The following is a 14,659-nucleotide window of genomic DNA, read 5'->3' as shown; positions in this document are numbered from 1 at the left end:
TTTCTACCAACTGTTACGCCTCGCTCGACTTGTTCCTTCGATCCCTATTGCCGCGGGTCCCGTCTTCTGGCCGATGCTTGTCGCCGCCCAATGATAATCATCGTGTTACCCGCAGGTGAATTTCGCCCTTCAACGTGTCCCGATACGCTTCTCAAAAATCCTAACGATCTAGATGAAAATTCCTCGTTAATCGCAATCAGTAAAAACGAAAGAAGTTTTCGCAATTATTCCACAATTTTTTCTAACAACGATTCCCGTCGATTTTTCGAATCCCGTTATTATCCTCTTCCTTTTCACGGAGCAGTTTCTCTCAGAGTTGCACGGTACCCTCTCACCACCGCAGGAAACAGTTGCCTCTGTTTTTCTCTTTCCTCGACGCAAAGAAAGAAAAAAAAAAAAAAAAAAACCTAACCAGACCAAAAAGAAAAAAAGGCACCCACCAAGAAAATGGGGGCGCGTGTAGACGGCACGCGAGAAAGCGCGGAGTACAGAAGAGGGATGCGAGAAGCTTCGGAAGCTGGAAAGCTCTCTCCGGTTTCGGTTTGCCGCGAGATCGTCGAGGACGAGGGGCCCGGGGGGTGGGGAAGGATTTTCGGGAGGAAATATTGATAGGCTTGGCTTTCGCTGCGGAGTCACGGTTGAGCGGTTCGGCCGTGGCCCTCCGGCTCACAATCAGAGCCGTTCGTATCTTGAGCGTACCGGCCGTGACTGTGTAACCCGACGTAACGCGACGTAGTAACGTAGTACGTAGGGTTTTATCCCGCACCCACACCGCCCTCTGATTTCATGGTGTTTTGGCCTGTGCGTACGTCGCTTTCCGCAGTCCACGGTTACACGTACGATCGAGCGACGCGTATGAAACGCGGCGGTGTGTGGAGCTTGCGCAAGCTACCTACGTCGAAACGTACGGCGTGTCTCGCGCGTATAACGTAGAACTTGTGTGTACACTCGTACACACCTCGTCTACGCGTATCTCTGTGTAGAGAAAGAGGATAGAGGGAGGGAGGGAGGGAGGGAGGGAGGGAGAGAACGCCGTACGATAGTGTAACGTTCGCCGTTCCGCTCTCGGCAGACTCTTAGGCGCGGATCGATAGGCACCGAGCAAGGCTTGCCCAAGGATCCGTTCCGTTCCACGCAGGGTCCGGCCCAGTCAGCCTCCTCCTTACGCCTACCACTTTGCCAAGTTGGGACCCGAGTGTACGCGATAAGGAGGGGGACACGGGGGCGAGGATCTCCGGCTTACGAATCGCCGCAAGAAAACCTTTTTGCTCGACTTCCTGTTGTTCCAAAATAAAGAAAAAAATAAATAAATAAATCCCCTCACTACGCCTCGCGAACGGCGATAGAATCCGGGGAGGGGGGTATCCTTCGGGATTTTTTCATTCTCTGCCCCAGATTGGCGCTGGTGCGACCTATTTTGCGGTCACGATTTGCGAGGAATGGAGAGAAATCTGGATCGATCGATTTTCCCGAGTTTTTCCGGCATCGCCACCGAGGTGTACCTCGAGTCGAATCGACGAAAAGCAACTGACCTACGCACCTCCGCGGATCGCGTGGTTAATCAGGGTGTTTAATCGTCGGTGGAAACGATTGATCGACTCTGGTTCGTGAGCCATGAAGAGAGAGGGATATCTCGGGCGATTTCTTTCCATTCTCTTCCTTTCTTTTTTCCCTTCGTCCCTTTCCTTCTATTTTACGGAGGGAGGGGAGGGAGGGGTTACAACGTAGCGTGTCTCAATTTCCGTCTCCTTTTGACTCTTCTTATTCACCATTTTTTTATCTCCACGGTTTTGGTCGCCATCACCGACTCGATTTGTCTTCCTCTACTTTACACGTGTATACGTGAAACACAGACGAAACTGGTCGTAGAATAATAGCGGCGTAACTATAATAATAACGTATGGTCCATAGCTTTGCCAAGACACTTTTGTACAAGCGCGCTACTTCCGTACAAAAAACATTTAGCGATAGCTGTAACTACCAGCGGCATCACTACACCACCGTATAAACCGTAGTAAAATAATAGAGTGGCTTTCTCCTCGAGAATAACAGCTCTAATCTATTTCGTTCCGAATACACCAGAACGCGGGACGTTTCTCGTGCAAAACAAAAAATAACCGGCGCTCTCATCCCTCGCGAGAAATAATTCACATATATATATGTATACGAATCATATTCGATGTACAACCTGCACAGTCCCGGCGTGGGAGGATCGTTAGCGAAAACCTGACAAACGAAAAGATGAAGAGAAAAAAAAAAAGGAAAAGGAATTTCTCACGTGTATCGAAAAATATACATGTAAAAGCTATTTTCGTACTTTGTCTGAGGTTATCCGAGATGGAGCAAATAAAAAGGGAGGAACGGATAGAAATAAAAATAAAAATGAAAAAAAAAAAAAAAGAAAGGAGAACGAGGAGAAGCACCGACAGAGCTGGTTTCTTCCGTAGGAGGTAAGTTTTTCCGAGCGATCTGCTCTCCAGATTCAGATCAATACCCGACATCTGGGCTCTCGGGTCGCGCGCGGGGCAGAAGAGGACAAGGAGGGAGTGGGAGGATAAGGATGAGGTGGCGGAGAAGAAGGTGGAGGACTCGCTCGAGCAACAAGCCACCGCGGCACACCCTTGGCTGCTGCTGCAATCCCACGAACGTAATACACGACCGTTTTTTCCCTAGCCGGCGTGCATCGAGAAATTTTCCGCGCGTATACGGATCGTGATTTTCAACTGGAAGAAAAAAAATGGAACGATAACAATTATAAAGTGGACGATGAAAAATTTCGATCGCCGATGTTTTTTTCTTCTTCTCCTCCGCGGTCAAGTGGAAATGACAGGTGTACGAGCAACGATTTACGATACCTCCTCCTATCTAATAGAGTTTATCGATAACACCGTGAGCAGCTTGCGGGGAGTGTTGGTGTCCCTTTGGCATATGCTGGTGTTCCGTGTATCGTCCCCCCGTAGGGACAGAGATCGCTAATCACTGCCGAAGTAGTAGCAGCAGAGCAGCAGCGTACGCGGTAGATCGGTTGTAAGCAGCGGTGCGTCCGTCGATGATCGCGGACAAGGGACAAAGTTATCCATTAACGTCGTTGTAAACGCGAAGGAAGGAAAAGCGTACACGGACGTACAAAGCAACGTTATACAGCACCGCGCGGCGGCGGCGGCGGCGGCGGTCCCCGGGGCTGGTTGACCTTTTCCAGCCTGCGGCAGGTCCGTCGAGGGAATTGGCGGATTAATTCAAGTGTTTTTCTGCGCCGGGGTGGCGCGCGATCCCTTATATTCTCGTACGTAAACGCGAACGCGCGAGCATAGCAAAAGCACGGATCGGGGGTGAGGAGAAAAGGGGGGAAGGGAAGGAGGGGGGGTCTAGGGTTGATGTTGCCCTCCCGAGGGACGGCATTACGGCGTATCAGCACCGCACAAACCCGACGGCAACCCCCCCCCTCCCCCTCTTTTATACCCCCGACGCGACCCGACGCTCCTAACTCTACACTCGAACACTCGGATATCGTTCCACCGATCGCCCCCCCTTTCGTCGCGACCGCGCTTCTGATCCACCGGCTACACTCTCCGCGTCGGAGCGACTCGCTCCCGTATACGCGTACGGTTGATCTGCTCACATATGTCCCGAGATTTAATCAGCCGGTACTCAGCCCGGCTTTATCTCCTGCTTATCTGCGAGCCCCGACTCCTCCTACGTCCCCCTCGGAGCCCTCGCTACCGGCGGTGCTAATGAAATTGAGTGTAACGCGGATCGAATCCTCTACAAGTGGAATCCGCTAACGCGATCAACGAGTGCTAATGGATGCTCACGCAAATTAGTTAGGCGGAGGTGGTGCGAGAGGGGTAGGAGTGACGCTCTCGCCGTTCCGCTTATGGATTATCAATTTTCGTAGGATACGCGCCGTCGTTTCAGGCGGGATTGAGGGGAAACGAGGGATTTTCTTATTTTAAAACTCACCGGTTGATGGACGAGACGGAGGGAACGTTGTCCTGCGAGCAGATGCCCTCGGCGAGAAGCCTGTCCCTTATCTCCCACGCGAACATGGTCGGGTTGTCCCTTTTGTAGTTGGCGATAGCGTCGACCACCGGAGGTGTTGCGACCTTTGGTTTCGATCCCCCTATCACACCGGCCTTGAAACTCCCGGTTTCGTAGTACCTGCGAACAAGATCGATAACGATACTGCGATTAAATTGAGGGTTCAGGGCGATCGACGAGAAAGAGGACGACGAATTCCGCATCTTCTTGAAATCGAACTCTTTCTCGCTGAAGACGATGCGAGGCTCGGTAACGGGGAGCCGGCGGCCCGGTTGATGTAACGAAGTCTTCGGAACGGGACCCCCCGTTGTCCGATCTTATCTGCGGGGTGGTCGTTGTGAACGAGCCCTTTGTGCCTAATTAGTTAAATAATATCTTCGCTCGTAGTTAAATTCAATTACGTTAAACCCGCGCAATAATGGTTCGGTTGTGGGCCCGCTGCTGGTTTCCGTCCTGATTGATGCTGATCCCAAACCGCCCCGTACCGCATCGCATCGCATCGCATCGCAGTTGCCGTACCGTACGTTGTAGGTATACCTACCTACCTACCCGCTGTGTGTTCTACGCGAATTCGCATACATATAGAAGGTAAAATAATACACCTTATTCCGCACGCGTATACGTATATGTATTTATAAAGTGTGTGTGCGGTACGTACGGTGAATGGGAAATGGAAAATGTAATCCGGGAAATTTTTCCATAAAAATCCCATAAAACTGTGCACGTAATAACGTTCGCGTAAATATAGAGATCCGCAGGTTGAAAATAAGCTGGGGGGGGGGGGGGGGCGATTTTGCCCTTGAGAATTAAGTTTACCGTATACGTATTACCCGGTAGCTGTGTATAGAAACGCGATTATGGTTACGATTATAGTAACGGTGAAAAAGGAAAAATAATCGGGCAACCGACACATGGCGTTTGTGCGGAGCGTAAAGCGGCTTTTTTTTTTTTTTTCGTCGGTTATTGTTGTTTTCCCGCACCCTTTATCGGAATATAGCTATTAAGGGTTGATTTATTTTTTTAAAAACCTATCCCACTACCCCGTGGCCCGGAACACGTGTTCGGATACGATTCGCAGTCTGTTTCGAACGGTGTTCGAAACGAAGATGGAATAAATCGTAAATTTTTTAATTTCCACCCCCTCGCGTGGTTAGTTTCGTAATTTTTTTTCATCGGAAAATTTGCCAAGATTTATAATTACGTCGTAGAAAAAGTGATTATAAGAAAGCCGCGGGGGTCGTTCGCTTTCTCCGTTGTATATCATATATATACGTAAGGCAATAAAAAGGAAATATATAGTTGCGACTGCGGCGAGTACGAGGGGAGGGGTGGTAAGAAGACGTGGCGAAGAGTGGAGGGTGAAGAGGAAACGCCGGAAGGAAGACCCCGCGTGGTGCCCGATGCGGTTTTCATGTTTTTTCGTACGCGGCATAACCGGCCTCGTGGCCGTTTGATGGGTCTCCGATTGTCACCGATTCCCCACTGCGGAATATTTCACAATAAGTGTCGCGCATTTATTATGAAGATATTTATTTGCGCACGAGCGCAGCCACGCGGAAATCGCGGGGATGGCTGCACGTCGCGTGTTCTTCCGCCGTTCGTGACGAGTTGAAAAACAAAATAAAAATTTTACCCCACGTACGTCGAGACACGATCCGCGCGATCGACCCACCCGGGATGCGAAAAATCGTAGAATCGAATCAGGTGCGGATTTTCGTTGCGAAATCCTCTACGTTACGCGAAGATAACGCGAGTAGAAGTTAATAGCAAAATAGTCTACCCTCGAGTTTTAGAATCGCTTTCCTCCTCCATTCATCAAGGTTCCGGTAGCGCCGGTTTCCTTTCCGCAAGTAAGCTCGTAACTCTGCGCCATCGCACCCCTCGAATCTACGGCGGATCGAGGAACCGCGGCGGAATTCACCCCCGACGATCGCCGTATCGGTTAGAGCCTTCGATCTCTTTATTTCGTTTATTTTTTTTTCGCCGCGAAAAAAGTACGAGGAAACGAAGGGAAGGGAACGAGATCTCCCCCTCTCCTCCTTTGAAAAGGATATATAACTGGAATTATTGTAATGCGTTTACTCACCTCGAAAGTATTTTTGAAACACAGCCATGCGATACCCTGAGTTGTCTGCTGATATCGCAAGGCCTCACCCCGCTGTGAGCCAACTCGACGATTCGCTGCCTCACCACGTCCGGCAGAGGTCTTCCATTGACAAATACGCCGCCGAGCTGATTCACCCCACCGTGACCTGCGGAAAATAAAGAGATGTGAAAAAAAAATATAGTAAATCGGCTATCCGTCTCGGTTCGCGCAGCGTTGAAAAAAATTTCACCATTCCCTCTCTAGGCCAGCACGGATTACACGCCTCGAAACGTGTGACGCGCGATTATTATTTCCACGTTAGCGGAATTCCGCATGTATCGCCTCAATTTTCCGTAGTCGTAACGCGAACGGGGGGCAGGGGGGTAGGGGGGGTAATAACAAGTAACAATCTTCGACGGAGACCAGAGCGCGGATATAACGAAATTAGAACGTCACGTGGCCGTGCGGCTCGTTGTGTTCTTTCGCGTTGTTGTTGGGGCCGATCATTTGATCATCGGTGCCCCAAATGCGAGGACATATGTCGAGAACTTCCATTACAATATTAGCCGACGCGTATCCAGCTCGTCTACCGGTGTACGTCAATTTATTGCACCGTAATTTCATAACGGAGAAGCAGCCCTTCCCTTCTTCCCGTTTCTCTCGGCCAGATGTCCCTATAGGCCACTTGCTTTTCCTCAAAAGAACACCTCCACGGTTGGAGCTCGCGTTCGTAATGTAATCATACCATTATTCGTCATGCGGAAGCCGCGCGAGGTAATTAAACGCGATAATTTTTTTGACGCGTAGAATTATTTTCACGCACCTCAACAAGGACGAACGAAACGGATGGACGATAAAACGAGGGGTGAAGCAAAGAAACCGTGAAATATTCCAGGGATTTTAACGATACCAGTGATAAATCTAGCACATCCGAATACGACTTGTTGCGGACAAAAACTTTTCGAAATATACATACATATTATACTGTACGGATATAAACGAGGATATTCGGAACCCCGCTGTTTCGCCGATGGGAAAATATACGGTGACCGTTATTTTCGTTGATCGATGAACGGGAGAAGTGTGGGGGGTGGGGGGTGCGGAGGCGATCGGTTGTTCTTCTTAATGCATATACATACACGCGTTTCGCGGACTGGAAGAAACAATGGCGGTGAAAACTGGCTGGAATCTAGACGACTGCGTCGCGGTACAGCGTACTCCTCCTCCGGGGTGAACGTTAGACGCGACGGTCGTTATCGGAATCCTGGCCAAAGCCTACAGCCTCGAACTTCCGGTCGCAAATCAATTGCTCCGCACGTTTATGGTTGCATCCCGCGGTGCCGCAGGGGCGAAATCGCGGCGCTACGCCAACGACGCCAACGACGTCGAACGTCCCAAATGACGACCGCAACTACCCCTCCCCGGGTATCCGCGACGTGGAACGTTGATATATAAGGTACGCGATTTCGATTATCTCTGGATTAAACGCGGATTTGAATTCCCGTTGTCTCCGTGACGTTTGATTCCCCGTTAGCTGATCGCGATTGGTTTTTCCAAAGAAATTGACGGATCAATCGGTGGACGTTACGCCGTTCTTTCGAGGGTCTCTCGTAGCCGTTATTGTAATCGAGTCGGAGCTCTGCAACCTGTGGATTATTTTTCGGGGTATTTAAAATCGCTATCATCGGTCCGATTGAGATGTAGTTCAGCTACGGAGTGAGATCGATCATTTTTCTTTTCATCGTTTTTGTTGTTGTTTTTTATTTTTTTTCTATCGCCATCCGATCGGCCGCAGCCTTCCACTTCCCACGTGTAATCAAAACTGTGGCACGCGTTGACGGTGCGAGTCTCGAATCTCACGCGGCGAAGTAAAGTAATACCCGATATACCATACCTCGCGAACGCGTGCTAACGGCGATGAGAGACGCCGACTACGTTCTGTCACTAGAGACAAAGTATCGTATCGACGGATCGAGCATGCGGAGCTTGTGAGATGATATTCGATACTTTTGTCCTACTGCGGGCTTAAACCCTTTCCAAACACCCCGTACGCACCGATCGATACGCCGATCGTTCGCAATCGGTTTTACACGCGGCGATATCGCACGCATTGTGCCCGATGTAATGTGAAAAATTGTAAGGCCTCTAAATTGTTACACGACGTCGATTCGTAACGATCATTTTCTTTGGCTTGGCTCGTACAGTCGGCAAAAATAATCTGAAAAACGTTCCTCAGGACAGAAAGTTCGCCTGTCTCACACCGTCGGCTCTTGCACGGTGATATAGAGATTCGGTCGCTTGTATATGATCGAAAATTAACCGAAATAACAGCGATTGTTATAACCCAAAAATCCCTGGGGATTGATCGAACGAAATTTCAATTTCGAGGAGATTCTGCGTCCGACGAACGGAATTTATTACTATCTATATAAAATGCGTGCGGGCTATTCGAAATAATAGATCACAGCAAGTCAATGGAGTCGAATCGCCGAGCGACGGCTCGCCGATCTCCCGATACCGAGGTTTGCGATTTTACGTTGATAGAAAAATTTCGGCATATCGGCGGAGTATCGATGTTAAATAATTGAAAAGTATCAGCGTCTCTTACAGGTATAATATTCCATCATGTTTTGATTGTAGCGGTACGCGGTGCTCAGGTCCATGGTGCCTAAGATCAGCACCTGGTCCCGATAATCCGTCGGTTTTAGCCGCCTCTACTTATTTCGGCGAGAGTCCGATTGTCGAGCGGTGCGAAGTAGACGCGGGGGTGTCCCGCGTGAGAATCGTGGACAGACTCGTGTGCGAAAATGGGACGTGTCCCAAATTTTACGGGGACGGGTGAGCTCCGGGACAATGAGCGTCGTCAAGACCTTTTTTGTGAACGACGGCGGGTGGCTCTTCGAGGGCACAGCGGTCCGCCGGCCATCCGGAGCACCGATGCATACCGGCGCTCTTAGCAATCTCGACACCCCCGGAAAATTTTTATTCCTGACCATATATTTGATTCTTTTTTTTTTTTGTCGTCGATTTCTCGTTTCCCCTGGTCCACCGGCTCTCCCCTTTGTGCTCGATGTCTCGTGTTCTTCCACTGCCGATTTTAGAAAATTTCAAAAGTTCTACCACAACTCTGTCCTCGATATTTTCCACGTATCCATTTCGGCACCGATTAGTTTCACCCACGAAACACTGGAGTCATGGATTAGCACCTCAACGTCCGGGTATCCGTTTTACGCTCATTCTTTTAATCCGTAAAAGAGGAACAGAAAAACGACGAGAGGAAAAATGAGAAAAGAAACCGGTCGTAAAATCGGCACGTGCCTAGATTCCGTCGGCTACCGGTTTCTGGCTTTCGCACTTGAGGTTTTGAGGAAAATAATGGGGAACGAAAAAAACTAAAATACACGGAACGGCGACGATCGACTCGTCCGATACTCGGGCCTCTTGTTTTAACGAAATCAAACTTATTCCACTTCTGATGATCATTCACGCACGTCCGTCGCACTGCGGAATATCCGCGGGCACTAAAAAATAACGTAGAAGGATGAAATTTATTTTCCGCGTTCGGTTGCCAAATTCCCGATCACCGGGGGCGGGAGGGGGGGTCACACTGTAATTACCGCGTTATTTTTCGCCTATTCCCTTATCGTTTCTGATCGTTCTTTCGACAGGTGTTGTTTAAATCGCATCGCAGCCGGTGCGATACAAACGTGGTTACCGTGGGACTTGGGGCACGTGTGATTTTGACTTCTTGGTCGAGAGAGCCGCTTTCGAAACAAACTCCGTTCGGATCATCCTCGGCGTTCTTACGCCCCGCCTTCAACCCCTCGCGCTGTATCCAGCATCGCGTTGCCTCGCCTCTATTGGTCCGTTTTCAGTCACGTGGCGACGCAAGGGCGGACTTTGCACGGAGGGTTGCTACGACTACCGTGCCGGCGTCGCGATAACGGTATTATTGGCATCGCGAGCCAAAGATTGCCAAATAAACGTCGGACGCACCGGCTCGACGAATGTCAAACAATGATACCACCGAAAATCAGCTGCCACGGTTTTTTGTTAACTAAAATTCCGCACGCAGAAAAAAAAAAATTTTCTAGCTTTTTACGCAATCAGTCGTGTTACGTGAAATGTGTCGTGGCGACGCTCATTAGTGAACTGATTACGCGGTGCGGCAGAGGAGAGATCTTTGGCGTGGTTGTCGTCGTCGTCGTCGTCGTCGTCGTCGGTACGAAGCGACGGAGGTGGGGTGAGGTCCGCACGAAGTTGAGTCAAGATCGGTGACGAGACGAGGCGAGGTGAGATACGGAGGAAGGCCCGGATCACCCTGATCGCCCGGAAGGTGCGGTCAACGCCGGTGGGATCGTCGGCGAGCCGCGAATCTCACACGGACCGGCTTACATTCGAGTGTCCAACGCAGTCGGACGCCTCGCTCGCCTCGTTCTCCCTTTTCTCACCGAGGGAGTTCCGTATCTTTTTCCTCTGCTTCTTTCGAACGCATTTTTATTATTTTTTTTCTATTTTTCGCTTCAATTTTCTCTCATTTCTTCGCACCGTCCCGCTTCCTCGGCTGTGGGGTGCCTCGATCCGGTTGCGGGGGTGAGGAGGAGGGCTTTCCTCTCGGTCTTTCTTAGTTTCGCCGTTGACATTAGACACTCGCTCCTACGGTCGGGTTGTGCAATGGACACGCGAGTAACGCGAATATACGCCTTGCGTACACCTATGAAGCACACGTAGCGATGTTGATACATCGCTGCGAGGCTCCCCGTCTTCCTGTACCGGAGAATCGAGTGCTGCCTTGCACCGCTGCACCGCTTGCGCAACTTTTATATTCCAACTATACTAGGATGGGTTGGAAAAATTTTTTTTGTTCTTATTTTCTTAGCATGGGGGCGGAATTTCTCCTCATGAGAAAGGAAAATTTTTCAAGTGTGGAACAAATTTTTTATTTGATATTTTGAGGTAGCCCACTCGTTTTTTGAATAAATAAATAATAAGTAGGGTACTTCCAGCAACCTAATGATTACTCGATCGATTACATGAGTAGATGATTTTGGCTTTCAGATTTGAATTCCTGAGCTGATTATACGTGAGATTACTCTTGAAGGAGCAATGAAAAATTCGATTTCTGAGCAGAAAATAAATCATTGTTTTAATTGGGTTTAATATGCTTTTCTGACGTATTTTGACCTTAGGAATCCGAATCTGAAAGAAAAATTGCTCTATCTCTGAAATTGACCGAGTTATCGCCAATTTTCAGCTTTTTAGGGTCAAAAATTAAAAATTTATTTTTTTGTCTGTCCTAATGTAATTTGAGCTCAGGAATCCGAATCCGAAAGAAAAATTGGTCTATCTGCAAAAATGACCGAGTTATCCCCATTTTTTCGCATTTTTTGGTACAAATTTGAGGATATCTCGAAGGGAAAAAATCGTAGCTCAATTTGGACAACGGATTCGTGTTCCTGAGGTCAAAATACATAAGAAAAGTGCCATACGATTAATTTTAAAAAATAAAAATTTTTGGCCAAAATTTGAGATTTTTCCAAGGGGTACCCCTTACGATTTTTTCAAATTTTGACCAAAAATTTTTATTTTTTAAAATCGATTGTATGGCACTTTTCTTATGTATTTTGACCCCAGAAACACGAATCCGTTGTCCAAATTGAGCTACGATTTTTTCCCTTCGAGATATCCTCGAATTTATGCCAAAAAATGCCTAAAAATGGGGATAACTCGATCATTTTTGAAGATAGATCAATTTTACTTTCGGATTCGGATTCCTGAGCTCAATTCACATTAAGATAGACTAAAAAATCAATTTTTTATTTTTGACCCCAAAAAGCTGAAAATTGGCGATAACTCGGTCAATTTCAGAGATAGATGAATTTTTCTTTCAGATTCGGATTTCTGAGATCAAATTACGTAAGAAAAGTGTAATACAATCAATTTTTGAACTACTTTAGGTTTGGCCCAAAAAACGAATTTTTTTTGGGTTTTTCAAGAGTAATCTCACGTATAATCAGCTCAGGAATCCAAATCTGAAAGCCAAAATCATCTACTCATGCAATCGATCGAGTAATCATCAATTATTCGCTGTTAGGAGCAGAAAAATTAAGACATATCGATTGGTTTCAGTCGTAGACCCACTTTGATTCGTCGCAATCCATGCGTGGGTCGAAATATTCGAATTTCTCGGTCTACGAGTACGGGGTATCCAGTCCGAGCTTATCTGGAGTCAGGTAGCCACGGGCGCGCGGTTTGTTTTGGGGCGTCACCTCTGCTCAGCTCCGAAGGTGACGTCTCACAACAAAGCGCTACGCTGCTGGCTACCTGACTCCAGCAAAGCTCGGGCTCCCCGAGTCAGCTTCAATTTTAAGTCAAAAGAAGAGCACGTCATTTTTTGATTTTATACTTGAATTACAAAAATAATAGGAAAAAAATAACCCTCACCTATATACCCTTACATATGTAGAAATTCATACGCGAACAGCGTAGACTATCACGTTATGCCGAATACGTGAGCATATGCGATCTTTCGATGCCTTTGTCTCTCCTCTACCTTCCATTAATTTCAAGTCCCTCGTTAACCGTGTAAAGTGTAACTCATTCGACGAAGGGAATGAGAGAATCTACCGAAGTGCGAAACATTCCGTACGATTTTTTCATTCACTTCGGTAAAAATCCAAATTTTCCATCGAACCTCTGACCTTTACAATACGGAAATGTGCGCGAGATGATGGAGCTTATTTTTCGACCGGGGCTGCTCGAAAACTGTAAAGTACGTGCATAAGAAAGAGGAGAAATGAGAAAAAAAAAATATGAAAAAAACAAAGCAGAACGAACGCACCCCCCTTGGTACGGATAGAGTCGAAAGCGAACCCCTCGCCCCTCGCCCCTGCCCCCCCGAACGTCCGGGCGTCATGATCCCATCGTTTGTCATTATTCCCGCGGTTATAATCCCGGTATAAGAAGCGAGATTTTAGTTTGGCATATAATTTTCGCCAAACGAACGAGGAGCTCAGCCCCCGTTGACGTGCAATATGTCCGTAACATGATTGCGCCGAGAGGTACCGCGATGCTGCATCGGGACGGCTAGACGCCGGTATATACATACATATATAACGTTCCCGAAGAATTTTCCGCACTCGCGTACCCGTAGATAGCATCGCGTACGCTGAATACGAGTGTGCAACAATCCTGCAGGACACGTACGACGTACGCTACGCGTTACACTCGTGCACCCCGCGGAGGACAGAGCGACGCCTATACGTCGCTTCGGGGGCGTTGAAGTGGGGGCAGAGGCAGATGCAGATGAGGTTGGCCCACCGCGGGGTGCATCGATCACGAGTGCACCGGGACACGTAATCAGTGCACGTCGCTACCGGGGCGTCCGGGAATCTCTAGGGGTGTCGTCCAGGGGATGCTTCGCGCTCTGTACCCGCGTACGGGAATCCATCCTTCCCAATATTCTTCCTAATCTTTCGAAGGAGTATCGCCATCGATCAAAATTTTTCCGTACACTTTATGCACCGCGCTCGCAGGTCGATGGAAATTCAGGGCTGATATACGAGGTCGGGGGATCGGCGATTTTTTTTTTACCGACTAGGATTTCTAGTTCGGATTGGTTTTTGTCACGTACAGTTGTTGTTGTTCGAGAGTAGAGAAAGGATTAAGAGAAGGATATCATTTCGGAGTTCGAAAAGAGCTGTGAAATCCGTTTGCGAATTTTCCTCCGGTTGTAGGTACGGCGTGGACGATCCATCGCGAAAGGAGGGGCAATTTATTTTTGTATCAAGTGGATGTGTCTAACTAGTTTGTCCCGAGTGGAAATAAGAGGCCTTTTCCCAAGATTAACGATACTTTAGTGCTGTTTTAAAGCGACCAGAGTCTCTCCTCACCCCCCACCCCCCCCCCCCCCCCCCCCCCCATTTTCTCTCGCCGTTGCTCGTCGTCTGCTTTTCCACGTCCCGCAAACTCGCTCCCCTAAAGTTGTGTGCGGTGCGGGTGCTCTCTGCGGGATAAACCCCATTTCGTTATTTTATACCCCCGCTTCTCTTTTTTTTTTCCATCCCCTATGTATAAAAGAAAGAAGCTGACGAAGAAGAGGAAAAAAGGTACGAGAAGAAGCAGAAGAAGAAGAAGAAGAAGAAAAAGAAGAAGGGGAAGGAGAAAAAGGGAAGAAAAGTTAAGTATAGCAATCGTCGGGACTTGAAAGCGGAGCGCATTTTACGATGACTACAGAAGTGGTCGCGGGGATCACTCGATCCCACCGTGTGGCATCGCGGTACAGTGGTATAATAAGTAGTCGCGGTAGCGGCTGAGGTTACAGGGGGTAGTAGGTGGTAAGAAGAAAACGAAGAAAGCTCACCACTACTCGGCGTTACAAGGTAGGGGGGGGGGGGGGTTGCGCCAAAGGGGTGGGTGGCGGGGGTCGGACTTGAATTGATTGCTTTCATTACGCATGAAAAATAATAATCATGATAACGAATTGAGAGAGAGAGAGAGAGAGGGAGAGAAAAAAATATAGAAAGTTTCTCCCCT

At 48.3% G+C, this 14,659-nt stretch overlaps 1 protein-coding gene across 1 annotated transcript in view; it reads right to left on the bottom strand.

The window, feature by feature from the left end:
* LOC105690834 (SKI family transcriptional corepressor 2) overlaps positions 1-14,659 on the bottom strand; it is a 72,139-nt gene that overhangs the window by 14,545 nt on the left and 42,935 nt on the right. Inside the window, exons 4-5 of the mRNA XM_048656442.1 lie at positions 6,125-6,290; positions 3,961-4,158 (exon numbers count right to left, since the gene is read on the bottom strand). Coding sequence (XP_048512399.1) covers positions 3,961-4,158; positions 6,125-6,290 — 364 coding nt within the window. The remainder of the gene's footprint in view (positions 1-3,960; positions 4,159-6,124; positions 6,291-14,659) is intronic.

Source organism: Athalia rosae, chromosome 6, assembly GCF_917208135.1.
Source record: "Athalia rosae chromosome 6, iyAthRosa1.1, whole genome shotgun sequence".
NCBI lineage: Eukaryota > Metazoa > Arthropoda > Insecta > Hymenoptera > Athaliidae > Athalia > Athalia rosae.
The sequence above is the reverse complement of the archived record's forward strand: the minus strand, read 5'-3'. Positions and strand labels throughout refer to the sequence as shown.